This window comes from Schistocerca serialis, chromosome 1 (genome assembly GCF_023864345.2).
Source record: "Schistocerca serialis cubense isolate TAMUIC-IGC-003099 chromosome 1, iqSchSeri2.2, whole genome shotgun sequence".
Classification (NCBI taxonomy): Eukaryota; Metazoa; Arthropoda; class Insecta; order Orthoptera; family Acrididae; genus Schistocerca; species Schistocerca serialis.
The window spans coordinates 1,249,494,101-1,249,520,580 of record NC_064638.1 but is presented as its reverse complement, the minus strand read 5'-3'; the positions used below and the strand labels follow the sequence as shown (position 1 = coordinate 1,249,520,580).

Sequence of the window (26,480 nt, the reverse complement as noted above, 5' to 3'; positions counted from 1 at the left end):
CTATTGTGCATTAATCACACAAAAGACAGACAACATGGTTACCAACTGCATACATATGATTACACCTACATAACAACGCCAACAAATAGCATCACTTAAATGGAACATGCTTCACAAGCAAACAGTCTGCAATTTCGTAAATCAAATTAATCTTAAACAAATAATTAGCTACAAAACCTTTGTATAGCACAGTATCAATTTCCATAACATATGAAATTATAATCAATAAAAATGATGAATGGTGACAGGGCATCAACAGTGCATTACATAGTGCCCTTCCTAAGACCGCAGGAAGCGAAGGAAAATAAGAATTTTAGTCACTTTTGCAGGTTTGAAACTATTTTCTACTTAATACAATTGTTCCTGTAGTCAGTCGACTGTAATCACTATGAATCAAAAACTGTCGGTATTAGTTTTGGCCGACTTCATGGTTTGAAATATGAATACAAATCTCCCATGTGTATCTCCTGCATGAGGTAAGCTTATACTCATTTCACTGAAATATTGTTTGCACAAAAAGTATTAACAAAATTTCTGCATAAAGAGAAAAATTATCTCAGAGACAGCCACAATTTTATTCAAGTCTTATGACAGCAGTATGTGCATTTTTGCTGTATATCCTACTACAAATACTTTTCTGTTTGTATTATTACATTGTTTTACTGCAGGAGAAATGGGAGACAAGTGACTCAAGTTTGAAAATCTCTTGTAAATATTAGTGAGGTAGATAATGAAGTCTGTTATATGATGTTTCAAAATGGCAGTGAATGTCAGTCTATATATTTACATTCATTCTTATCACTGAATATACAGCTGGTGAAAACTGACAGTCAATTATATTTCAAGTTTACTTTTTGCATAGTCTATAAACTACAATTTCTCTGTAAATAAAACTGAGTATAACTTTGCAATACCATTGCTTTCATTTCATTTCATTGAATATGATGATGTTTGAAAATGTAAATGCATTAAGTTCAATTACAAATAAAAATGCTTTCAGTCACAAATGTTTAATTACTGAAGATGCATTTTCAATCTTGCAACTTCATCAACCTGCCATTGTTGATCTAAAAGCAAGCACATGACAATCACAAGAAGATTGTCATTTTTTGAATTAAAGAAAATCCTTTTAATTTTTAAATAATTCTTGATCAACTTTTTTTCTGTGATGTCAACACCTGCTTAGATGTTTGACATAACAGTGTTGTAGACAGTAAAACTGCAAATGTTCAACCCTCTTTTTGCTAATAGATTATATATATATGGCACAGTGTCCTAATCAGACTACACTTTGTATTATTCAGTAGGAAATCCTAATAAACAGGAAGGACTCAAAAATATGGAGTATGCTGCCTACTGATATTCTAAACTCTGCCATCTAGTAACGCTTACTCATGAAACTACTAGTTACCTCTCATAAATTAACCCTCTGACACACAGAGATTTAGCTAAAAAATTACAGGAAATAATTACACCATTTTAAAAATATATAACTAGCTAACACGGAATTAAATCAAATGCAATGAGTTCTCGACAGGAATTTTTATGTAAGTGCATTGCATGCAAGAGAGAAAGTTACAAAAATATTTATCATCTGGAATGTTATTCTGTCATGACACTAAAAACTTCCATAGCCTTCACACTGAGTTCTTCATAACATTATCTACTCATCTAAATTTTTTTGTCAGGTGAAACTGGACATTTAAGAACCACTACAAGCTAACTGTTATCTATACCCTCCATTTTCCAGCCCAATATTTTCGAACATTTGACTTCCCTCTCCAGGTTACTCACATCATACCATATACAGGAATTGAATGTCTACTTTCTTCACACTGCCTTCTTCCTGCACATCACCTGATTCTGACTAATGGGAACTCGTATTAAAAGAAAGGAATATACATCAAAAGGAGTACCTATTATTCAATCATGGAGCTCTCACAGCACCTTCCCATGTTAATGCCTGGGAGTGAAATAAATACCAGGAAAGAATACTGGCATGCACAACTTTTGGTGAGCAGACAGCAAGTAACAAAATAGAAAGCAGCAGTTACTTCTGTTCATTCAGCACATGATCCATTGTAAAAAAAAAAAAAAAAAAAAAACTGTAACTGAATAGTGATACCAGACAATCAATATTATCCAAAAAATGTAAAAAGACAACAAAAAAGGCAGATATTAATGTTCTGTCATCAGTTTGCTACCACTTGTTCGTAAGAAATGGAGCCCTGTTTCTTTTTTATAATATAACAACCCCAATTTTATTTTATGGAAAGGATGATGAAATTACAAAATTCACATTGTCATTGAAAATGTCCAAATATTACAGTTTTGTTACATGATCAAATCAGAGATATATTGATCAGCATGGCAGATTAAGAGCCTCAAATATACATCATTGATCAGCACTGAGCTCCAAATTAAAAAACTTCTAGAATCATAGTTCTAGTCAACTCATGCAGAATATAGCATTGTACCACATGATTTTGAAGCCAAAAGATACGTATGACTCACCTCTCCCGAAAAGGGAGCTATAAGAAATATAATCACAGCAAATCTTACCCTATTCCAATTTTCATTTAAACTCTGAAAAGAGAGACATCATTCTAGAGGTGCAGCAGTCGTGTTTACATTTGTGTTTTGTAACATCAAATATGGCACATTATCATTCTAGTGCTGAAGGGCACATTTCATTATGCCTTTTTGTTATCCAACAACCACAGAAAACTTAACAAGCAGCAAATTGCTATATTTAATAAGGTTTCCACAAAATACTGAACTCCATGTTTTGCAGCAGAGAAACCATAATTGCAAATTTTATCTACATTTTAACAACAAACAAAAGACGATTCTATATCAAATAGCTTAAAATGATTTTACTTTCTCCCCTACTTTGAAACATTAGAAATTTGAAAAGATGTCATAAATAATGTAGTACTGTTCAATGACAGGTGGACATCACACCTGTACATTTCCTGAACACTACAAATGTTTATAATCAATTGATTGTTTTAAAACTTAAAAATCTTTTCAGGTATCTGGTATATACAATGTCAGGCATGGTGAAACAATATAAAATGTCAAACCAACATCATGCAAAAATAAGTTTCCATCTGGCTTATACCAGTGATAATTAGCAAGAGGATCAAAACAAACTAGTTTTAAACATAATATAGTAATTAATTCATTGCAATAAGAGTTTTTAATTGACAAAATGTGGAAAGATGAATGTTGGTATGTTTTGACATTAAGTATCTGCATAACTAAAGGAACTCTAAAACTGATAAATGCTGTTACACTACTCAACCACGATATTATTGCACTTTGCCACTGTTGGAAACACACAGCTACAGTGCAGCAAAGTAGTACCAGGGTGATTAAGGAAAACACATCGCACCGTTAACATTTCCAGGTCAGTTGTGCCTATACTACCAATGCTGGTTATGTGTTGACTCGTGATAAGCCGACCGAAATGCCATCACTCTCAGGTACAATAATACCGTGGCTGACTAATACATAATAATCCATCAGAAAAGTCTTGACACTGATCATTTCCAAAATACATTTAATACAATTTTTAGCAGTTTCAGTGAAAGGATGTCAAAATTATACACAATCACAAACATGAAACAAAATTGTTACGTAAGTTAGTAATTACTTTGGGAAATATGCAGTATGTGTGAGTAATTTTGAAACTTACTGCCAGGTAACTGCATCATTAGTGATTGACTGAACATGGCTGTTATCATATAATGGTTGTAAAGTTTTACTAAAAGCAATTACAATAATGTAACAATACAAAACAGAGGCACAGTTCGTTTTTTTTTTTTTTTACTCCCCCCGGCCCCCCCCCCCCCCCCCCCCATGTACCATACCTAAATTCTAGTGAAAGATTTTCAGACAAATGCATCTTACAGCAGTGGTGTGGGGAGAGGGATGGAATTTCTTCTTCACATAAACAGTTCAAAACCAAATTTATAAATCCATTGCAAGATACACAATTAGTGTTCAAGTTCTGCAAGGCAATGCACTCTACAGAACATGCGACCTTGAGCCACACGCAATTTGAGGGGAAGAGCCCCTTAGTGGACATTGTGTGGAAAAATACAACAGCACAATATGTAAATATTTCTTAAATCATTCTATCTTTGGCAGTTCTGAATCAACTCTCTAACTTCCTCTGGCATATCTGACAAACCAATCAGCAGATAATGCAGTTTTGAAAGCATTTGCTAGATGCTTGTCAAACACTGGACTTAAAAACAAAAAATATAAGTTTTGGCACACTTTTGATATGTCATAATACCCCACTGCATACCAATTTCTGTTACTTACGCAAAACTCCTCTCATCCTCCTGCTATAGTATTATGGATAAGTGGCAGTATTTAATACTAGGTAGTGTCATTGCCTCCCCATTCTGAAGTCAATGTGCTACACTCTCAAACATCAACATACGGAGGGAAAGAAAAGTCTATGCTAAAGAAAAATAAAGAGTAAAATTCAAGGTACACAGATCACACATTATGGTTTACAATAGACAATAACTCTGTATCCCAAGTCTGCTTTCTTACAAGCCTTTGTGAACTGACAGCTCATTTTGTTCAATTGGTTATAAGCTAAAATACAAGGTATAGCCTTAGTACAGTGCTGTCTAGTTTTGTTGTTCTTTTTATTTCCTTACACTCAAATAATTCAGTGGCAGTAATCCTTTAGGATTTACTACAAATTATTCACAATATTTGCTCCAAGGAACACCAGTGGTTTATGACATAGCCTTCTGGAACATACTGGACAGTCATTTGTAAGTGGATTGATACCCTCAGGGTTATAAATACAAAAACATAAAAATATATGCAGTGCAATTTGATAAATAATGCAGAAAGGCAGAATGAATAGTCATACATTATTCTGGTAAATGAAAGAGATGTAAGAGAAATGAAAAGTTTGTGTTGGGTGACTATTAAAAAGATATGAAATTAGCAGCAATTGCTCAGCACAAGAACTAGCCTGCACAAAATGTACCTGAAATGTAAACCTTAAGAGTCTGTGGTGTTAAGTGCTAGCCTAGTGATTATTCCCAGCCACTGCTTCTGGTGTTCCTTGATATGATTTTTCAGTTTAGCTCTTTCCATGAATACCCTTCCACATTCTCCACAAAACAATGATTTGGCTCCAGAATGATTCCGAATGTGGTTGGTTAGATCTTCTTTAGTTGCAAATGTTTTACCTGTGGAATTTAAATTTGAAGTCATCAACTACACAAAAAGGATTAAAAATAAAATATTGTTATAAAATTATAAGACACAGGAAGCGAGCATGTGACATATAATTTACAAAATTCAGTAAATCTGCAACCAATAAATAAATTTACCACAACATCCACAGTGGAGTAATAAGTGCAAGCTCATTTTGTTTTATTGGTGGGATATATGTTTAATAACTAAACAAAATAAGTGTGAAGCACCAAACAAGCGAGTGGGAAAGTTGATAAATTTCTTGTCTTTAAAAGTTGCGGAGGATGGGGGGGGGGGGGGGGGGGCTGTGGAGTGAGCGTCAGGTTGGAGAATATGTCTCTGAAGCAGCTCTCAGAAAACTAAGCAATTTTTAGTAATTTCTGAATATGTCTACTGGCCAGCACCTTTTATATTTGACAGTTCGACTGATACAACAACAATGGTTACTGTAAATATAAAGGGACTGAACCCCCCCCCTCTCCCTCTACCCCCCACCCCTCCCCGTGTGTGTGTGTGTGTGTGTGTGTGTGTGTGTGTGTGTATTCAACAGTAAGAAACTGTTTCGTACCAAGTACACAATGGGTAACTATCTTAAACAAATTCAATTGTCAAAAATACAACTAAAATCACAGCGTGAAAGCTAAAATGGCAACCTAATATATGAAGTTAGTATAAAATGTTCAGAGACAGTGATAGAAGGAGAGATTTTGCTGTCTATGGCATGTTAAGGTGCAACGAACAGTCTGGGTGGTGCCTTATGGCTAAATTGGCGGTGAGAGGCACACCGTCCAATACCTGCCCCCCTTAAACTGACATAACAGTGTTGTCTTTAAATCTTGCTGTAATACCCACTCCCTAATAGGAAGAGTAGCAAATGCCTTATGGTTTTTTCATCAACTGCTAAACTCTGATGGGTAGCATCTTAGGTCCGTTTGATGTTGCAGACCTTGGGTAACTGTACAGTCTTTGAGGATATGGTGATGGGTTGGTTGGTTTGGGGAAGGAGACCAGACAGCGTGGTCATCGGTCTCATCGGATTAGGGAAGGATTGGGAAGGAAGTCGGCCGTGCCCTTTCAGAGGAACCATCCCAGCATTTGCCTGGAGTGATTTAGGGAAATCACGGAAAACCTAAATCAGGATGGCCGGACGCGGGATTGAACCGTCGTCCTCCCGAATGCGAGTCCAGTGTCTAACCACTGCGCCACCCCGCTCGGTGAGGATATGGTGAACAATAATATTAAAGTTTCTCCACAGATGCGCTACAGGGGATCATCTTGTCATGGTAGAAATTTATAAGCTATTTTGGTATGTCCAATTCTGCTTTGTAACGAAGTATGACAGACTTTAGTGGTGTGTTTGCAGACCCATAGTTTACTGGGTTGTGTACTATCTAGTCAGTTGTCTTTCCCATTTCTTCAGGATGAGACACTGAATGTGTGACCTTAAGTTAGCACTTGGAATATCTACTTGCACGTTTCCATCTCCATTGTTTTTTTGGCTAGTTTGTCAGTCAGCTCATTACTTGGAATGCCAATGTGACTAAAGTGTTCAGAGAAAAACGAGTGATACCCCAGTACTGTGTTTGGCATACAGTATGTGATGGATGGTAGGGATCAATGGATGTCTTCGATAGCACTTGCCTATTGTTAGCAAAACACTCGGGGATTCACTGCATATAATCAAATTCTATTGATGGAAAGTCATATTTTGTAGGGCTCTATTTATGGTTATTAACTACGCAACATCAATACTGGGTTCTTTTGGCAGAGAACATTATTCTCTATACCAATTGTGTATATGTGTAGCCGACTCGTTTGTTATGTTTGGAGCTGTCCATATGAAGGAGATTAAAATAAGGATACTCTTGGATGACGGAATAAAATGCATGGCACTAAAAATTGGGAGTTGTATTGTCTTTGGTTCATTCTTACTACTGGCTTGGTTACACACCACGGAGGTGTTATTGACAGTTTTGCATGTCGAGAATCAGAGGAAGTTTAAGTTCACATCTGAGGTCTTCCAATTATACTGCTGCCAGTTGTCTGGTTCTAATGCAGGCCACGAGTCACCAGATCGTTTAATTGTCAAAGAAAATGGTATGACAGGGTGATTTGGCATTTGATAAGTTGTGATTGTGTGATTAAATAAATTTTGTTGATACTGTTGTTTCGGTAATGGTACTCTCATTTTTACAAGAATGCTATCAATTGGGCTTGTTCAGAAAGCTCCAGTTGCCGAATGGACTCCTTTGTGGTGAACACGGCCTAGTATTTATGGTGAGCGGTGCTGCTGACCTATAAACAGTGCTTTCATAGTCCAAAACATGATAAAATGAGGACTTTATAAAATATCAATAGAACTGTTCGATTCGCATCCAAGGCACTGTTAGTGGAGGAGGAGGAGATTAGTGTTTAACGTCCCATCGACAACGAGGTCATTAGAGACGGAGTGGCACTGTTAGTGAGGATTGGGGAATATTGAGGTTCTTCATGCAGCAAGTCTTGAGGTGTCATACATATGGTCGGAATATTAGTTTATTAATAAAAAGAAGTCTTAGAAAATGGTACTGGTCCACTACTTCCAGTAATTGGGTTTCAAGATATAGTTCTGTATGAGGATGGGCAGAACGCATTCTAAAAGTGCACAGCATGCAACTGAGTTGGTGCGAAACAGTATCTATGGTTTAATCCATTTTTGTGCTTTTTGTATATACCACAAGCAGAGATCATCGATATATAATGCTTGTGCGATTGTATGCCCATCTGTGTATACTATGCCATTTACTTCAATAGCAAATATTGTGGCACTTACAATTGATCCTTGTGGAACTCCATTTTCCTGTGCATATCCGTTACTGATGATCAAACCCACCCTGACTCTTAACCAGGGTTGCCACAAGTTTCCCCAAGCGAAATTCCCTCACATTTTCCTGATTTCCAGACAAGTTTTAGCATTTGTCCCTGACAAATTTTGAGATCTCAAGGGTAAGTTGACAATCTGTCTTTGTAGCTACGGTACAAGAAACAATAGTGCAAACAAGGAAGTATTGAAAGAAAACTTGCAAGCAGAAGGCGTTTCCTGATGTGAGCAAAAATCTTCAGTACTAACTTCAACATCTTTTGCAATGAACTGTTTTTAGATGGAGAAAGCAAGCCAAATAGTATGTTTTATGTTAGAACCACTGATGTTATTTTATTACAATAAAACGAAACACATTTAGCGACAAAAATATGCATTTCCTTGGAGTCACAAGATTTAGAATAACTTCACTGATTTCAGAAACAACCTCAGGAAAAACTAGACCTCTTGACAGAAATCTATAATGTGGGGAAGAGCTGCATAAAGCAACACTGTAGGTGACCACCAATAAAATGTTGGTTGTGTTATGTTTGTTATTGTCAGTTATTACCCATAGTGTTATATCTATTATTTTACAGGTATTTTGTGATTTTTCCTTTTGAGGAATATAGAAGTACATAGTGTACAGTCCTGGGTCCATGGATAAACCATGAAAATCTGCTGCATTATGCCACACACAAACACACCCGCCAGTGGGTAGATAGGTGAGACTAGATCCGATGGGCAGGGCCTCCACATTAGTGGGAACAAAATGGCTTCAGATCAGCAGGGCCGATCCAATACAGATGCCTGCAGTAATGACTACAGTTTTGGCCCGTTGCAGAAATCCACTTGTGTGGCCAGCTATTCACGAGCCATAGACAACAAGTTGATGAAATAAGACCACGGTAATCAATCCTTGCAACAGATAATTTGTTCAAATACTCTGAGAATTAATAATAATGAGGATAGGTAGCAACTCACCTTAAAGATAATTGCTGAGCTACAGACAGGCACGTAGAAAAGACTATTACATTCTCACAACTAAATTTTCAGCCATAGCTTTTGTCAGAAAACGAGAGCACACACACATTCACACAATCACTCAGACAACTCACGCGTACATGACTGCCATCTCTGGCCACTACGTCTACAGTCTCAAATCAGATCCAAACAAACCACTTCTCATGCCTCCCTGCCTCTCATCGGCAGCTGCTAGGCTAGTGGCAAGAAGTGGTGACAGCAATGACTGCAAGCTAAGGGGAGTGATAGGAAGGAGAGAAGTAGTAGTAATGAGGGAGTAGGGAAGTGGCACACATACTCAGCTGCATCCAGCTAGTGGCGATGCACTACACCTCAGTAAACAAACCATTTCAGCTACTGAGACAAAAACGAGATTTTTCCCGTGTTTTTTCCAAATTCCCCTGATTTTCTTGGGGTGTTTGAAATTCCCTGATTTTGCTGGTGTGTTTGAAATTCCCTGATTTCCAAAACCTGTGGCAACCCTGTAAACAGTCTATGAGTTTAAAAAATTTGTATGAGGAATAGTAAATTTCCTTGGAAATCCCACTAATGCAAAGCTGATAAAATGTGACATTTCCACATCATATAGAACACCTTGTGTAAATCAAAAACTACTGTGACCATATGTAGGAGATGCACAAAAGCCTACTGAATCACAAACACCAATCGTAGGAGATGATCTTCGGTAGTTCGAGATCTTCAGAATCAATACTGCAATTGAGGAAGGAGGTCTCTTGATTCCAAACACCAAAAAAAGACACACATTAACCATCTGGTCTAATAATTTTCCAAAGTCACTTGTTAGGTTGATCAAATGTTGCTGTTTCTATTCTTTGTCTCTTGACTTGGTTTTGGTACTCTCACACACTCTCTCTCTCTCTCTCTCTCTCTCTCTCTCTCTCTCTCTCTCTCTCTCTCTCTCTCTCACTCTCGTGAGGGAACTTTTCTATCTTGCCACATTTTGTTGAAAATTTGTGGAACAGAGTTTTTTTTCTGTTTCTACCAAGCTGTTGAAGCAGTTGATCATGGATATTGTCTACATTGCATGTTGCCAGGTTTGGTGAGATGAAAGACAGAGTACAGTATAACCTGGCTATTACATTCCCGGAATTAATGTTTTCCTGCCATTTACGACATTTTTCATAATTCCCGTCAAATTTCGTATGTCCACAATGTTAATTTGCACCCGATTTGCATCAACAAATTTATCATTTACCCATGATTTATGCATTACAAAAAAAATTTTCCTCGAGGAAAAAAAATGATGCTGGCATGATGTTTGCCATCCAGTAGTGTTTAAAAATAATACGAGGTTAAGTTTCTTGACACCAGGGCACTCCACTCAGCGTATTTGAACCAGTAAACGTGTAAAATTTGGAACAATTTGTGCCATATCTCCCATGCTACCTAGCTCTACTTGGTGTGCTGGCTGATGGGAGTAACTAGGTTCGTTTGAATAAAGGTATCATGAGCAAACACAACCATTTCCAAATTGTCTCTACTGCGCAAATGCAGTTTTGTGATTGTTGTGATCATTGTGATACCTTTGTCAAACCATATTTAGCATATTTCGGTGTTTGGCCACTTGTAGTGCTAGTTGACATCATCAGTCACTTTGCTTGGCTCAAATGTTTTTAGTTTAAACACAGTGGTAGTTATGAACTTTTTTTTCATGCTGAGAAAAACATGTTTCGAGAATTTATTGTTGCTGTCAAGTGCAGTCTTTACGTACGTATTTTTTGTGATGTTACACAAACAGTGTGAGTGATAGTTTGAGTGTGTGGTTTTCCACATAACTGAGGAGGCACAATACCTGATAACCTCAAGAAGAGACTTCATTGCAAGAGATGTAGAATAACACAAAAAATACTTATATACAAATTTGCACTTGACAACGAGAAAAAATTCTCAAAACGCGTAACGCTAAGCTTGAAAAAACACATAACTAGTGCTGTACTTCATTATTTAAATAATGAATGACAGCTGCAGGCTTTCAAAAACATTGAGTATGAAGTCTGAAATTAGACAAACCTTCTTACTTCCCAGACAATTACCAGTTCCAGTTATATCAGCAGTTTTTATTAGATAATAAACCTTTATTAGATAATAAGCAAGTCCCAGACACTTCTTTTGGTGGCTGTTATGTACATTTATCATGCATAAAGTGCAAACATGCAGGAGTGTATCCTACACGTACAGCTTAAAATGTTATTTCCCACATTTTCTGAAGTCCCTTGAAAAGTGTAAAAGCGGGTTTTCACTGTATTACATTTTGTTAAAAGTTGATGATGAATGAAATTAGGACGTTAATTCTCAGATGCCAACATTTCTGGACAATATCTCATTGAAAGCTCACCAATGTCAGAGGAACTGGTTTAATTTTCTGTCAATTACCAATTCTCTGAATGCTTTTAGTGTCACGAAAGCCATTAATCTGCCATAATTTGGACCATACCTTTGCAGCTGGAGTATGTACTACCATAAAAGAAACATACTGTTACCAGCATTCTTTCTTCTTTTTTTTCACCAAGTAATATGCTTTTGCCCTTGGTCTTTTGAATAAAATTAAATTTTTGGTAGAGGGTGTTGCCCACGTCATTGTAGAGCCCTTTGTTGTTCTCTGATGGCATCTGTGATCTCTCTGCACCACCATGGAACAGGTTGCCATCTAGCAGGACCTGAAGAGAATGGTACTGCTGTATTCACAGCTTGGATGATCACGTCCATCGTGTCTTGTACTACTCTGTCCAACCCCTTCCTCCATTTTTATTGTAATATGCCCTTCAGTGGTGAAAGAATTCCAACTGTCTCTCTGCAGTAACCAAAGCGGTAAACTATGGGTGGGAGGTAAATTTGGGATCAATACAAAAAAACAGGTAATGGTCACAACTGCGAAGATCATTGCGAGCATTCACAGCTGGATCATAAATGTGTGGTTAAGCCTGCACATTGCAGAATAGGACTAGTGATCGGTGCTGAAAGACTCGAATTCTTTAGGCAGTGAATTAGGTCTCTCTCTAATAGTTCCCCTCCGCTAGTCTTTATCATGCTGTCCCATATGGGATTACAGATATTAAAATCTACCAGTAACACGAAAGGTGGGAGTAACTATGTAATTAGATCTTGCATATCTCTGCAGGAAATTTCTAAGACACAGGAATATAGACATTACAGACTGTCATCATTATGCTCAGTTGTACTCTAATGGCTACTGCTTCCAGTACAGTGTTTACAGGTATTTGTTCACTGACCGTATTTGATCTGACTAGTATGCAAACACCTCTGGATGGTTCTTTTTCTTCTTCAGTAGCTCTACAACCCTTGGTGAGCCTTGGCTTCTTCACCAATCTCCCTCCACACTTCTCAGTTATTTGCTGCTCTTTTCCACCCCCGGACTCCCATATTGCTGATATCCATTATTACCTCATCGATCCATCTTCTTCTAGGTCTCCCTTTCCGCCTAACTGAATGGATCATACCTTTCATCATTTTCTTTGGAATTCTATCCTCTGCCATTCTCTCCAAGTGTTCTAGCCATCGTATTCGCTGTGATTTCACAAATTTTACTATGTCCCTGCCTTGTATTAACTCTTGTAATTCAGCATTGTAGCGTATTCTCCAGCCTTCTTCCTCCCTTATTGGCCCATAGATTTTGCGTAGTATTTTCCGCTCAATGCTTCTTAGAGCATTTTTATCGTGTTCTGTCAATGTCCATACATCTGACCCGTATGTGATAACTGGGTGGACTAGGTAATTACATATTAGCAATTTAGTTTTTCTTGTAACAAGGCTATTTTTGAAAAGTTGCATATTTGCAAAGTAAGCTCTGTTTCCTGCTTGTATTCTTTCTCTTATAGCCTTTCCAATACTGTTATCATTTGTTATTAGGGCTCCCAAGTAGTTAAAAGAGGACATTCCATTGAAGCATTTCCCATTGATGTTTAGGTTTTTAGGGGTTCTTCTGGCCTCAGATTGTGAGATTACCATATATTTTGTTTTGTTTTCATTTACTATGAGGCCAATTTTTAAGGCTTCTGTTTCCATTGCCCGGTATGTTTCTAGGAGTGTATTGGTATTTCTTCCTACTATAGCAATGTCATCAGCGTATGCACATATCTGGCTAGTTTTCATAAATATGGTGCCTCTTTTGTTGATTTTATTTACTGCACTATGCAGGGCTATGTTGAATAGGACAGTGGAGAGACTATCCCCTTGCTTCACACCTTTATTAAAGTCACAGCTTTCACTTGTTCTGCCAAGGACCTTTACTTTTGCTCTTGTCTCTGCCATTGTCAATCTGATTAGTCTTATTAATTTAGCACATATACCAACTTCTTTCAGTACTCTGTATAGTTCTTGCCGATTTATGCTGTCAAAGGCTTGTTTGAAATCGATGAATAAGAAATGTAGATCTATATCATATTCATAGAACTTTTCCATCATTTGCCTTATCACACATATTTGACCAGTTGTTCCTCTGCCTGGTCGAAAGCCACACTGATATTCCCCTAGTATGCCTTCTGCACACTTCCGTATCCTTTCGTTTAATATACTTGTGAAGATCTTATAAGCTGTACTTAGGAGTGTTATACCTCTATAGTTTTCACATGCTGTTCTGTCCCCTTTCTTATAAATGGGGACTATTATTCCAATTTTCCAATTATCTGGCATAGTTTCTGTTTCCCATATCTCTGATATTAATGTGTGCAGTTCCTTTATTACAGCCTCACCACCAGTTTTTATTAATTCAGCAATTATGCTGTCTTCCCCAGGGGCTCGATTGTTTTTTGACTTGTGCACAGCCTGGGAGACCTCTTGTAGTGTTGGCTTTCTTGCCTCATTGGTTTCATTGTCTACTTCCAGCTCCACTCTTCCCTCCTTCCCTCTTCTTCACTCTTCCCTCTTCATCTTCTAGGCTGGTGCTTAGTGTATCTTTGAAATACTCTGCCCATCTTCCCACTATCAGTTCTTCCTCAATTATCATTTTCCCACCTTTACTGGAACAGGCCATTGTTTTTGGTTGGAATCTATTCTTCATTTTGCCTGTGGCATGATAGAACTTGCTTATTTCACTCTGTTCCTTTAATTCTTCTAGTTTTTGAAATTTCTTCTTATTCCACTCTCTTTTCTTTCTCTTGCACAGTCTGTTAGCTCTTCTCCTTAATTCTCTATATTATTCCACATTATTTCTGGTTTCTCTCTGTAGCACTTTTGTTCTTGCCCTTCCTCTATTGCTGACCTGCAATCTTCATCAAACCACTCCTGGGTTCTTCTGTTCCTTCTTATGCCTATTATTTCCTCTGCAGCATCCTTAATGGCTTTTTCAAACCTGTTCCACCTTTCATCTACTCCTATTGTGGTCTCTTCATTGCTCAACTTTCTGCTTAGTGTTACTTGGTATTTTTTTACTTCATGAGGGATGTTCAGTTTGTCTGTATTCCATTTCATCATCTTTCCCATTCTGTTGCCATTTGTTAGTGACAGTTTCTCTCTCAAGACTGATTTTATCAAAAAGTGGTCTGAATCACAGTTTGGTCCTCTGCAGCTCTGTACATCCGTAACTGATGTGGAGTGGCGTGCAATCACTAAAATATGGTCAATCTGATTGATTACTCCATTGGCTGCAGACTTCCAAGCACCCAGATGGATCCTTTTATGTGGAAAGCAGGTACTTTTAATAATCATATTATTCCTTGCTGTGAATTGGCATAGTAAGTCTCCATTCTCATTGTATTCTTCATGTAGTGAATATTTTCCAACTCCATACGGATGTTCATTCCTCCCTATTTTTGCATTAAAATCTCCTATTACTAGCATCAGGTCATATTTAGGTACTGCACAGTATACTTTTTCCAAGTCTTCGTAGAACTGTTCTTTAATTATATCCGCTTTTTCCTCTGTTGGTGCATGTGCATTAACTATTGATATATTCCTAAATTTACCTTTTAGTCTGAATCTGCACATCCTTTCATTTATGGGTTCAAATTATAGAAGGCTTTCCCTAACTTACCTAGTTATTATAAACCCTGTTACAAGTTGGCCTGTTCTTTCTTCTGGTCCACTATATACCGATGAGTACTCAGGTTTATCTATCTGCCCATTCCCCTGCCATCTTATTTCCTGTAGCCCTACAATATCATATTTGAATTTTAAAAAATAACCTCTGGATGATTATTCCATGTTTATTTTATTTTTGCCATATACCTTATATCCTCTAGGAGTAAGGAAGATGGTCTTCTAAAAATCTTCAGTCTTGTTTTGTAATATTTATTATGGGATAGTTTGTGATTATGTACTGAATTTCTTCCATGTGGTGATAGAGCCCTTGCAATTCTATTGTAAAATCATAGCAAAGGTATTGATGTTGTTAGCGAAGATGAAGGCGATATATGCCAATCTACGGAATGTTCCAATGTCTCCTGTGTGGTTGGCATCGTTTCTATAGATTCTTCTGCTGTCAAGGAGAGTTCTGGTTCCATCTTAAATGACATTAATTCTTTGTTTTGCCCTTTTTTCCTTCTTTTTCTCTTTTTGCTGTTTCTCATCATGGAATTTTTCAGATTATAGGTCTGGGTAAGGACTTGATCAGACACTTCTTCGGCCCAATGTCTTAGTCCCTTTTAACCACTGATTAGTATTTGTATGCCAGCAATGTTTTGGAAGAAGCAGTGGAGTGGGTCTCCCTCTCTTCTCCAGTTGGAGGCATACAAAATGTCTCCTGTTATATCCATTGAGAGGCTCTGGCTGGTTCTGCAAGATTGTAAGTCAAAAGGGGTGGGAATTTCTCTTGCACATAATTTTTGTTTTGTTTGCAAGTTCTTGGTTTACAGCACTTGGTAGATTAGGAGCTGAAAAGGTTGAAGTAGGTGGGCAAGAGCTGTGACTTTTGCAAACTTTGTCATCATGTCTACTGTATGCATGTGTCCATATTTTTTTCCGTGACTCAGCATATGAAAGCGATTCAGTGTTTTATATGCTTCGATTTTCTTTCCTTTTTTAAATACAAAGCAAACCGGTGAACATTGAGGTAGCATACCACACAGTTTACACACAAAAGCAAGTTTTGCAAGGCTGACCTTCATGAAGTGATCTTCCACAGTTTCTGCATTTTGCATCTGCTGTGCAGCTGGATGATATGTCCAAAACTTTAACATAGAAAATATCTCACGGATAGTGGAACATAAAGTTTTGCATCACTCATATACACCATAACCTTAACTTTTATTGGGGAGGACATCCCCTTGAAAAGCTAAGATGAAAGCGCCTGCACCTATTTAGTTATCTTTTGGACCTGTCTGACAAAATGTATGCCTCACCATTCTATACTAGCGCATAGCTGCTCATCTGTCTGGAGTGGAAAGTGACCTGACAGATAACTCCTGTACCAGATTCCAAGTTTTATGTGGAGTAATAGTCACTGCTATGTCACCCAGTCTTCCACATGCCAGAAGTTGGTTAGGTTAGATTGTTTTGGGGAAGAGACCAAACAGTGAGGTCATTGGTCTCATCAGATTAGGGAAGGACGGGGAGGGAAGTCGGCCATGCCCTTTCGAAGGAACCATCCCGGCATTTGCCTGGAGCAATTTGGGGAAATTACGGAAAACCTAAATCAGGTTGATTGGACGCGGGATTGAACCATCGTTGTCCTGAATGAGAGTCCAGTGTGCTAACCACTGCACCACCATGCCAGAAATGCTCGGGACTGCACAGCAGAGGAGACTTTAATTGAGAGCAACACATTCCACTTGTTTTCCAATGCATCTACTTCTGTAAACTTATTTTTACCTGTTCCTTGAATAATAATGACTTGGTCATTGCAAAATTATCTCCATCTGTTCCAGTACACAGAAGACATTGAATAAATTGTTTTATTGTCGGTCTTAAGGTTTGTCCATCTCCCATTTGTGTAGCCAGGGTAGGGAAAGCAGTTGATTTGTTAACTGTCCATTGTCTATGCATATCAGCTGAGACAGCCAAATCAGTAAGGCCATTATACTGATGTAGTCTGATGTGTTTAATGTGTGAAACTTATGATGTTACCTACTCCGAATAAGGACTTTCCCCACATATGCCACTCAGCCACAGCAAGGGTCATCTGGCACGACGGCTGTTGCCAAGAGTCCTGGTGCCTGAAGAAGATTGGCATCTACTCCTTGGCATGCATGTGGAGTTAGAAGCTGAGGCATCACAAGTGTGATCCCTATGTTGTCTGGGGGTTCTACTGAAAGGATATAAAACACCACCACCATGTCGGACTGATTACAGTATTGACTTTTAGGTGCATAAATGAACCTACATAGTTACACTGGGTGATTCAAAAAGAAAAACAGATTTATTACACACAAACTATAAACGATAGATACACATTGTGCATGTCACTGGATAGAGGAAGGTTCAAAGTTTTGATACAGCTGCACTGTTTATTTTCTGTAGCAACATAGTGACTATACATCACAAGAGAAATCATTTCGTGTATTGAAATTTGCATGAAGTTAATCCATTAAAGTGCGAAGTGCATTCAGTCATCAATTCAGCAAGAACTGGCATACAAAATTCTTGGAAGTTAGTTGCATTTGCAAAGTGAAGAGCACCGGTTGACCACACAAGTCTGATGAAAATTTTGAATGTATCTGAGATGCATTCACACAGAGTCCTCAGAAGTTCACAAGATAAGTGGGCCAGGGACTTCAACTTCCTCAAACAATGGTGTGGTTGTTCTGCATAAGAAGCATTTACAAATTGAAGTTACTGTAGCAATTACATCGCGGTGATCATTACGGATGGTAAAAATTTTGCAATTCATTTTTCCAGGATACGGAACAGGATACTTTTTACGAAGGACTCATCTTTTTGGACACACTGATGTTTCACCTATTGGGCACAGTAAACCCACCAAGTTATGAACCCATCATTTTTTGCAGATGAAACTGTGACAGGAATGTCTTACCTGGACTTGTTGCAAAATTGATCATTTCCTCAACTTCATGAAGATTCCAATGATTTCATTTTTATGCGATGGCACCCCACCGTACTTTCACTCTAAGGTGCAGCATTACACTAAGAACACCGTCACACAAATTTGGATTGCAAAGGGTGGACACAACAAGACCTTGTTCATTGCTGTTGGACTCCCAGGTCACATAATCTAACATCTTGCAATTTTTTTCTGTGGGAGTAGATAAACAACACAGTCTTTGTTCCATCTATGGCAGCTAAATTTCAAGAGCTGAGAAATCTAATGGCTGAAGTTGTCTAATCAATAAACAAGGATGTGTTGATTCTTGACTTGTGTGCAGAATGAAATGGACTACAGTTCTAATGTTTCTTGAGCAATGCTTGGCACTCATGTTGAGCGTTTGGTGCAGTGAGTGTGAACTTAAAACTATGAACCTTCCTCTATCCAGTAACATGCACAATGTGTTTCTATCTTTCATTGTTTGTCTGTAATCAACAACTGAAACCTCTCATTTCTCTTTTAATCACCCTGTAGTGTGCAGAGGATCTTTAATGCTATACACAGTTGGTGCTATTTAAGGTGTCCTTTCCCCATCAGTCAACACTTAAAAAAAAAAAATTATATATAAGATTACTTTAACTGAAAAACTGATTTAGAGTAAATAGATAAAGATGTAAAAGAAACAAATCTAGACACACAGATGGGCCAGCATCATCCAAGACTACCTCCATGGGAAGAAAAGCACAGAAGCAAGCATAGTTGGAGATGGGGGATCGCAGATACGAAAGGAAGTAGATGCCACAATAGCTTGGGGGCCTGCGCTCACCACAAATCAAAGACTGTCACCATGGGAAGGAAAGTAAGAGAAGCAAGGATACTCGGTAATGCGGATTGCAGCACAAGAAAGGAAGTAGGTGCTGCAACAGATTGCAGCCTCATGCTCACCGCGCATGTGTCCACAAAGTGTCATGTACCTGCTGCACGGACTGGACTGTTAAGCACTGGTACTTTGGAAGATAGGCCTAACCTTTTTGAATGTCACTGATGCTTCCTGACGATGCAATGGATGATTTTTGTTACATTTTCGTTTTAATGCCATGTTTAACATCAGAACAGCATTAAGATAATGACCACAAATTGTTGAAATGAAGTGGAAAAGAAGGAGGCAGTGTATGGAAATAAATAAGCAATGCCTGGAAGTACAATAATAAAGTAAAAATAGAAACTGAAAATAAATGCAGTGCTACACAACAAATGAACCCTAGAAAAAAGAGCCTACAAAGGTGAGACCTCTACGTCACTGAATAGTGATCAAAAATGAAACACTGTTGAACGTCAGTGACATCTATTACACTTCATTATCAGAACAATATGGTAGCAATACAAACAGTAATTTACATTGCCTGTAACACACTTACCGCATTGTTCACAAGTATGTAAATGTTTGCTGTGGGTTCCTACATGTTTTCGGAGACTGACAATGCGACGGAAGGCTGCACCACACCATTTGCAGCAGTAACACTTATCTGTGGACTTTGAACTCTTCTGATTAGGTGCAAGTGATGTATCATATGACATCTTGGATTCTGAATAAGCTGTTAACTTCTCACCCGTATGCTTCCACATGTGGCGCTCCTACAAAAGAGAGAAGAAAGACTGTAAGAAACGCAATCAAATTAAGTGAACATGAAGATTAATTCAAGCCCTATGTACGAGGGTTGAATGAAAAGTAATGCCTCCATCTTTGTTAATTGGGTTTGGATGAGAATATTTTAATAAATCAAATGCAGAAATAATCGTTAGCATGTGATCTTTAATTACCAATATTCACTTTTCCACATAATCAACAGCCAATTGAATACATTTCTGCAAACGATGAACAAATTTCCTGAAGCCATCATGGAAGAAGTTGAAACTCTGTTTCTGCAACCACAGTCTCTCAGTTCTCTCAACGTCTTCATCAGAAGCAAAATGATATCCCATGATTGAATGGAGAAAGGCGTCACCTTCATTCTCATAATGCGACAGGAGTTCCTGACAAATTTCAAGTCTGTGCACTTTCATTTCAGGAGTCAGCATCTGGGGTACCCATCGTGCACAGATTTTCAGATAGCCAAGCAAAGGAATAATTTGACCCACATGTTCTTGTGAAACGCCTATTTTGTTTGCAATTTCTCTGAGTGATATGACGATCATCCTGAATCATTCTGTCAACATTTTGCTTGTGAAACTCTGTGGTTGCCACGCAGGTCAGATGTTCCCGCCTCAACATCTTTCAACTTACTCGCCCACCGACGAACAGTAATCACATCAAAACAATCGCCATAAACTGCTTTCATTCTCTGATGAATCTCCTTTGGGGTGACACCTTCTGCTGTCAAAAATTCAATGACTGCACGTTGCTGAAATTCCATTGACTGACCATCTGCACAGGGTTCCATACTTTACACTGTTACAATGCAACCATTCAATGCTAAGGTTTCCCGCCAACTGGAGCTGTAGATAAGAGGCTACAGAACAAGTTAGTACTTGCCACATACCAATGCTGCCAACTGTTAAAGAGTTACAAAGGTGGAGGCATTACTTTTCAATCAACCCTCGTATGTTAATGTCCATCGTGTCTAATATCTGCTCTCTCTAAAATCAAAATGATATTTCTTAAGGGTAGCTGATTTTTGATTGTAGGCACAATGTACCAGTATTATGAAGCTTTTCAATGTATCAGAGTATGTCTTCTTTAGAGATTTAGATACTATTGGTAAAACTGAGATAGTGTGTCTCTGCCTCTACCAAAGAGGCTTGTTAAAATGTTAATTGTATATCCACTTAGTGTTACTCTAAAACCTGCATGGTAAGGAGCATCCAGTTACAAACAAAAAATAATTGAAGTAGTAATCCTTATATTCAAGCATTCCACTAAATATTTAACTACTTAAGTAAAGAAAGACAATTCCTGCTGTGAGTTAAGCACAATGAAAAAATGAAATGAAATAAGCGTATGGCATTGTTGGCCAGGAGGCCCCATCCGGGGAAGTTTGGCTGCCAAGTGCAAATCTTATTTCAGTCGTCGCCACATTGGGCAACGGTTTTGGATTAAACCACTTACCAGGTGTTCCAGTATGAAATGAGCCCCCCTCAGCCTTTTTGTGAAAATGAAACACTAATTTTGAATCGAAAAGTAAAAACATTATATTCAAAGTACTGACCATTGCTTTAGATACATTTTGACCACCTTTCTGGCAATTTGTGGACACCACGCCAATACAAATGTTCGTATTTTGAAGCAAACCAATTAGACACCCAATTTTCGACTTCTTTGTAGGAATCAAAGTGTTCCTCAGCCAATGTGGTCCACCTGATGAAAACAAATGGTAGTCAGAAGAGGCCAAGTCTGGTGAATACGGCGGGTGGGGCAGCAGCTCCCAGCCAAGTGTTTTGATTGTATCCTGAACCAGTTTTGCTTTGTGTGCAGGTGCATTGTCGTGTAAAAAAATTACTTTGCCATGTCTTCTGGCCCATTCTGGTCTTTTTTCGATCAATGCATAGTTCAAATTGATCATTTGTTGTCTGTAGTGATTAGTATTTACAGTTTCACCGGGTTTTAGAAGCTCATGATACACAACACCTTTCTGATCCCACCAAACGCAGAGCATTGTCTTCTTGCCGAATCGATCTGGTTTTATAGTTGATGGTGATGGTTGTCCCGGATTAACCCATGATTTTTCCCGTTTAGGATTCCTAAAATAAATCCATTTTTCATCGCTAGTAACAATTTCTTTCACGTCTTTGAAGCAAAATTTGACAAATGGTTTTTCGGTTTTCCATCTGTCTTTCATTCAATTTATGTGGCACCCATTTTCCACACTTTTGGATCTTTCCCATAGCTTTCAAACGGTCAGAAATTGTTTGTTGTGCAACATTTAGCATTGCTGCCATTTGCTTCTGACTCAAAGTATCTTCTTCATCCAATATTGCTTGCAATTTGACGTCTTCGAACTTTTTTGGTGGTCTTCCACGTTCTTCATTTCTTACATCAAAATCATTATTTCTGAACCGTTGAAACCATCTTTTGCATGTTGCTTCTGATAGAGCATGATCACCATATGCCTTGACAAGCATTCGATGGAATTCTGCAGCACTTTTTTTCAAATGAAAACAAAAAATTAATGCTTTCCGCAAATCATCACTTTCTGGTACAAAATTCGACATTGTTAACACGATGAAAACATATGATGTTGTTTGTTCCACGACTTTATGTATACTAAATATCTTTGACAGATGTCATACCAACCAAACAAAAAAAAAAAAAAAACTAAGGCTCGTTCACAACAAATGTTCCCTATCGACACATTTGTATCTTAACGCTCATTTCATACTGGTACACCTGGTAAAGGTATACAGCAGTTGGCTACATGGAGTAGGCTATGCTGGAGCTGCATAACATAAAATGTTATGGACAGTTCTTGTAGAATGTAAATTCTTTTGTCTTAAAGGAGACCATTCACAAAAAAGCAGAGGTGTTGAGATATCGATAGGCATGCATTCACAAAAGAAATGAAACTTTCTAGCTTTCGCAATTCCTGACCTGAAACAAGGAATACTCTACCTAAGATCCTTCCCACCCCTACTAAAGTGGTAATCTGTTATGCACCCAACCACTACAACTCCTAGTCCATCCCCAAACCACTCCCATTCCCAATCCCCTGCCACAGGGAACATATTGCTGTGGCAGACAAAGGTGCAAGACCTGTCCAATCCACCCACTCAGCACCTCCTACTCCAGTCCTGTCATAGGCTTCTCCTACCTCACTGGAGGCCGGAGAGTCTATGAAAGCAGCAAAGCATAAGCCAATTCTGCTGCAAAAACGGCACAGCTATTTATGTTGGTACAACTACCAACCAGCTACCCAACAAGATGAATAGCCACTGCCAAGTTGTTGCCAAGAACAATGTTGACTAGCTGATGGCACAAGATTCAGCACAACATGCTGAATCTCAATGGCTGCTTCACAATCCAGACAGTCTGGATCCTTCCCTCCACCACTAGCTTCTGTTGACTACACAGATGGGAGTTGTCCTTACAACACATCCTCTGCTCCCATAATCATCCTGGCCTCAATCTCAGGCAACTCACTGTCCTCGCACCCTCCATCCAACAGTTTCCCCTCTTCCTCTGTCCTGTCACCTCCTCCTAATTCGTGTCCCCACATCGCCTTCACAATGCATGGCTCCCCAACTGTCCCTACAATCACACCTAGCCTACACAGCTGCCACCTATTCCTCTTGCTTTCTTAGCCAACAAACTGACTGCCTTACTGTGAGCTGCTAGCCACCCACTCCCAAGCCCTTTCCCTCTGCCCATTTCACTCGACACTATCCACACCACAGCCAGGCCACCTGCCGAGAAACAAAGCACTGGCACTGTTAGTCCAGCTGGTGCCATGTAGGGGCAGAGGCATGAGTGCGTCTCTCTCTCTCTCTATCTCTCTCTCTCTCTCTCTATCTCCCCTCCCGCCTCTCTTTTCACCACTCCTGCTAATCAAAGGATAATTCCGAAAGCTAGCAAGTTTTCTTTCTTTTGAATGTGACTATTAACAACTCCACACTTCTGCTATTCCATCAGTGGTCTTATTTAATCCAAATGTAACACTACATAACTTATTTGTGTGTAAAAGTGTATATAAACACACAATTCCAGAACAAGGACATGCTCTGCTGCAGCATGACAGGCAGCTACAACATTAAAGATGCAGACAATAAATATGTAACTGTATTAAGTGAATTGAAGATTGTCTCTCATCATAAAGTTACAAAAATGGTTGCTTGCCATTTTCTTTCTTTCTTTCTTTCTTTCTTCCTTCTTCATGTGGCAAATACTACTTTACACCACACCAAATGTTACTCATTAGATGACTGATGCAACTCTCACATACCAAGTCCATACGCTGTGAATACAGCTTTCCACAATCTTCACACTGGAAAGGTCCCATATCTTGCTTATTTAGGTAAGCTTCAATAGCTTTCCTTCCAGATTCTTCTATGTCAGATGTCTCTATACATTTATCTTCTGTGTTGCTATTAACTACTGACTGCTCTGGTACTGGAAGCACAGTTGTGCAAGACACATCTTGCTCTGTCCTCTCACAAATCTGAACTGACTTTTCTGGATTACTGCATTCAACAGTGTCGTCATTACTTACAACCACAGAAGAAGCTGAAAATATAACATGAAATGGTAATTTTTGTACAAAAAATAGGGGAATAACTGTATCTCTTAGTTCCGCACATATAAAAATGTGATTTTAATTATTACGAATTCAAAATAAAAAGAATAAAAAAGTGGATACGGAACAGGCAGAATTTAGCCCCTTTACAGATGGTCCCATATAATGATCAGTGCTTCAACATAGAGTGCATTCTAAAATAAACTTACCTAAAACTTCAACAAACGTATACTCACAACAAAACTGTTTTTGAAACTGGAAGTAAATTAGTTAGTTTCATGTACCATATGCTGTTCGCACAGTTTCTATTGAAATGATGTGGAAAGAGTCAGCTGACATACTATGCATACATAATTTGTTTGTATGTAAGTGCTACTTATAGATTATTAAACAGGAAACAGTACATTTGCTTAAATTTAATAAATATCAACATATTAGTTTTTGTTGTGAGCCGAGTTACAAATGAAACAGATTTAACAATAAAGCAAACATGTTTTACTGTTGTACTACACATATTATCAGTGTTTAATATTCACCTACTGAATGTAAGGAGTTATCCAGAAGAAATTATTTAATTATTTCAGATTAGATTTACAATTTGCTTTGCTACCTGCCAGACATTTTACATTCTTGGAAAAAGATATTTAGCGACACAGATAGCTGTACCGTAGGGACGGGACAATCACAAAGGAGGAGTAAGTTGAGAAGTCAGACAAAAGTGTGGTTCCTGAAGAGGGGCAGCAGCCGTTTCAGTAGTTGTAGAGGTTGGCGTGTGAACGATTGACTGATCTGGCCTTGTAACATCAACCAACACAGCCTTGCTGTGCTGGTACTGCTAATGCCTGAAAACATGGAGAAACTATAGCTGTAAATTTTCCTGAAAGCATGCAGTTCTACTGACTGGATGAATGAGATGGCATCCTCTTGGCTGAATTACTCCCGAGGTAAAATAGCCCCCCATTCAGATCTCCAGGCAGAGACTATTCAGAATGAAGTCATCAGGAGAAACAAAACCAGAGTCTAAGGGTCAGGGTGTGGAATGTTAGATCTCCTTACCAGGCAGGTAGCCTATAAAATTTAAAAATGGAAGTGGATACATTGAAGTCAGATATAGTAGGAATTTGTGAATTTCAGTGGCAAGAGGAACAGGAGTTCTGGTCAAGTGAATAGAGAGTTATAAATACAAAACCAAACTGATGAGAAAAAAGAAAGTATAGAGACTGTTAAGAAAGACAAAAATTTAATTGTGATAGGAGGACTGAAACTTGACAGTGGAAGGAAGATATGTGAAAGCAAGAGGCAAATATGGACTGAGGGAAAGAAATGAACGAGGAAGCCACCTGGTACAAATCTGCGCAGAGTATAATTTAATCCTTGCTAACATTTAGTTTAAGAATCATGAAAGATGGTTGTATGTGAGGAAGAAACATGGAGACACTGGAAGTTTTCAGATTAATTTTATATAATGATGACAAAGAGTTTGGAACCAGACTTTGAATTACAAGACAGCCCTGCACCAAGTGAGAGGCAACAGTTTTTTGTGTACTCGCAACAATAAGTAATTTTGATCATAATATCAGTTAGTTCAGTACAGATCATTTAGTAAATACGTGTGTTAATGTATGTCATAAATCCCTGGACGTCGTGAATTCCATCGTTTCACTAGTGCTTCAATCAAAGAGTTGATAGTAAATGTATCTGTTTATGGCAGTATATGACATTATCGTTTATTTGGAGAGATGCATATGGGGCCTGAAGATGGCATAGCGAAATGCTGAAACTGGTAGTCTTCAAAATAAAATAACATCTTAGTTACATAGCTGTTGGAGAATTTCATTGATACTGACAATTACTTAACCAGCAGATGTCCCCTTTCCTTGATGGATAAACAGATATTAAATTTAAGTTGCTGATTCAGAAACTTTGCATTAGTACCAGTAGTTTGCTTCTGTACAGTTACATATTTTTGTAAACATGTTTTCTTGTTAATCTGTAGTTTAACTGACTTAGTCTTACTAAAGTATTATATTTATCATAGTGAAAAGTGCCTTACTTTCCATAGAACTGTTAGGTCTGGATTTTGGTGTGGGTGCAGTAGTTTTTAACATGTGAACAACTGCAGTGGCATGGGAATTGGGGACATAAATGAGGCTCTTCAGTGGTTTTGTGGGATACGTAGCACAGATAAGAAGATAGTGGAGCA

General features: G+C 38.3%; 1 protein-coding gene across 1 annotated transcript in view; it reads right to left on the bottom strand.

Moving 5' to 3' along the window:
- Positions 1-3,856: 3,856 nt before the first annotated feature.
- Positions 3,857-26,480, bottom strand: part of LOC126419386 (zinc finger protein 37-like) — a 152,137-nt gene continuing 129,513 nt past the window's right edge. Inside the window, exons 12-14 of the mRNA XM_050086577.1 lie at positions 23,987-24,267; positions 19,472-19,688; positions 3,857-5,228 (exon numbers count right to left, since the gene is read on the bottom strand). Coding sequence (XP_049942534.1) covers positions 5,038-5,228; positions 19,472-19,688; positions 23,987-24,267 — 689 coding nt within the window. The 3' untranslated portion in view covers positions 3,857-5,037. The remainder of the gene's footprint in view (positions 5,229-19,471; positions 19,689-23,986; positions 24,268-26,480) is intronic.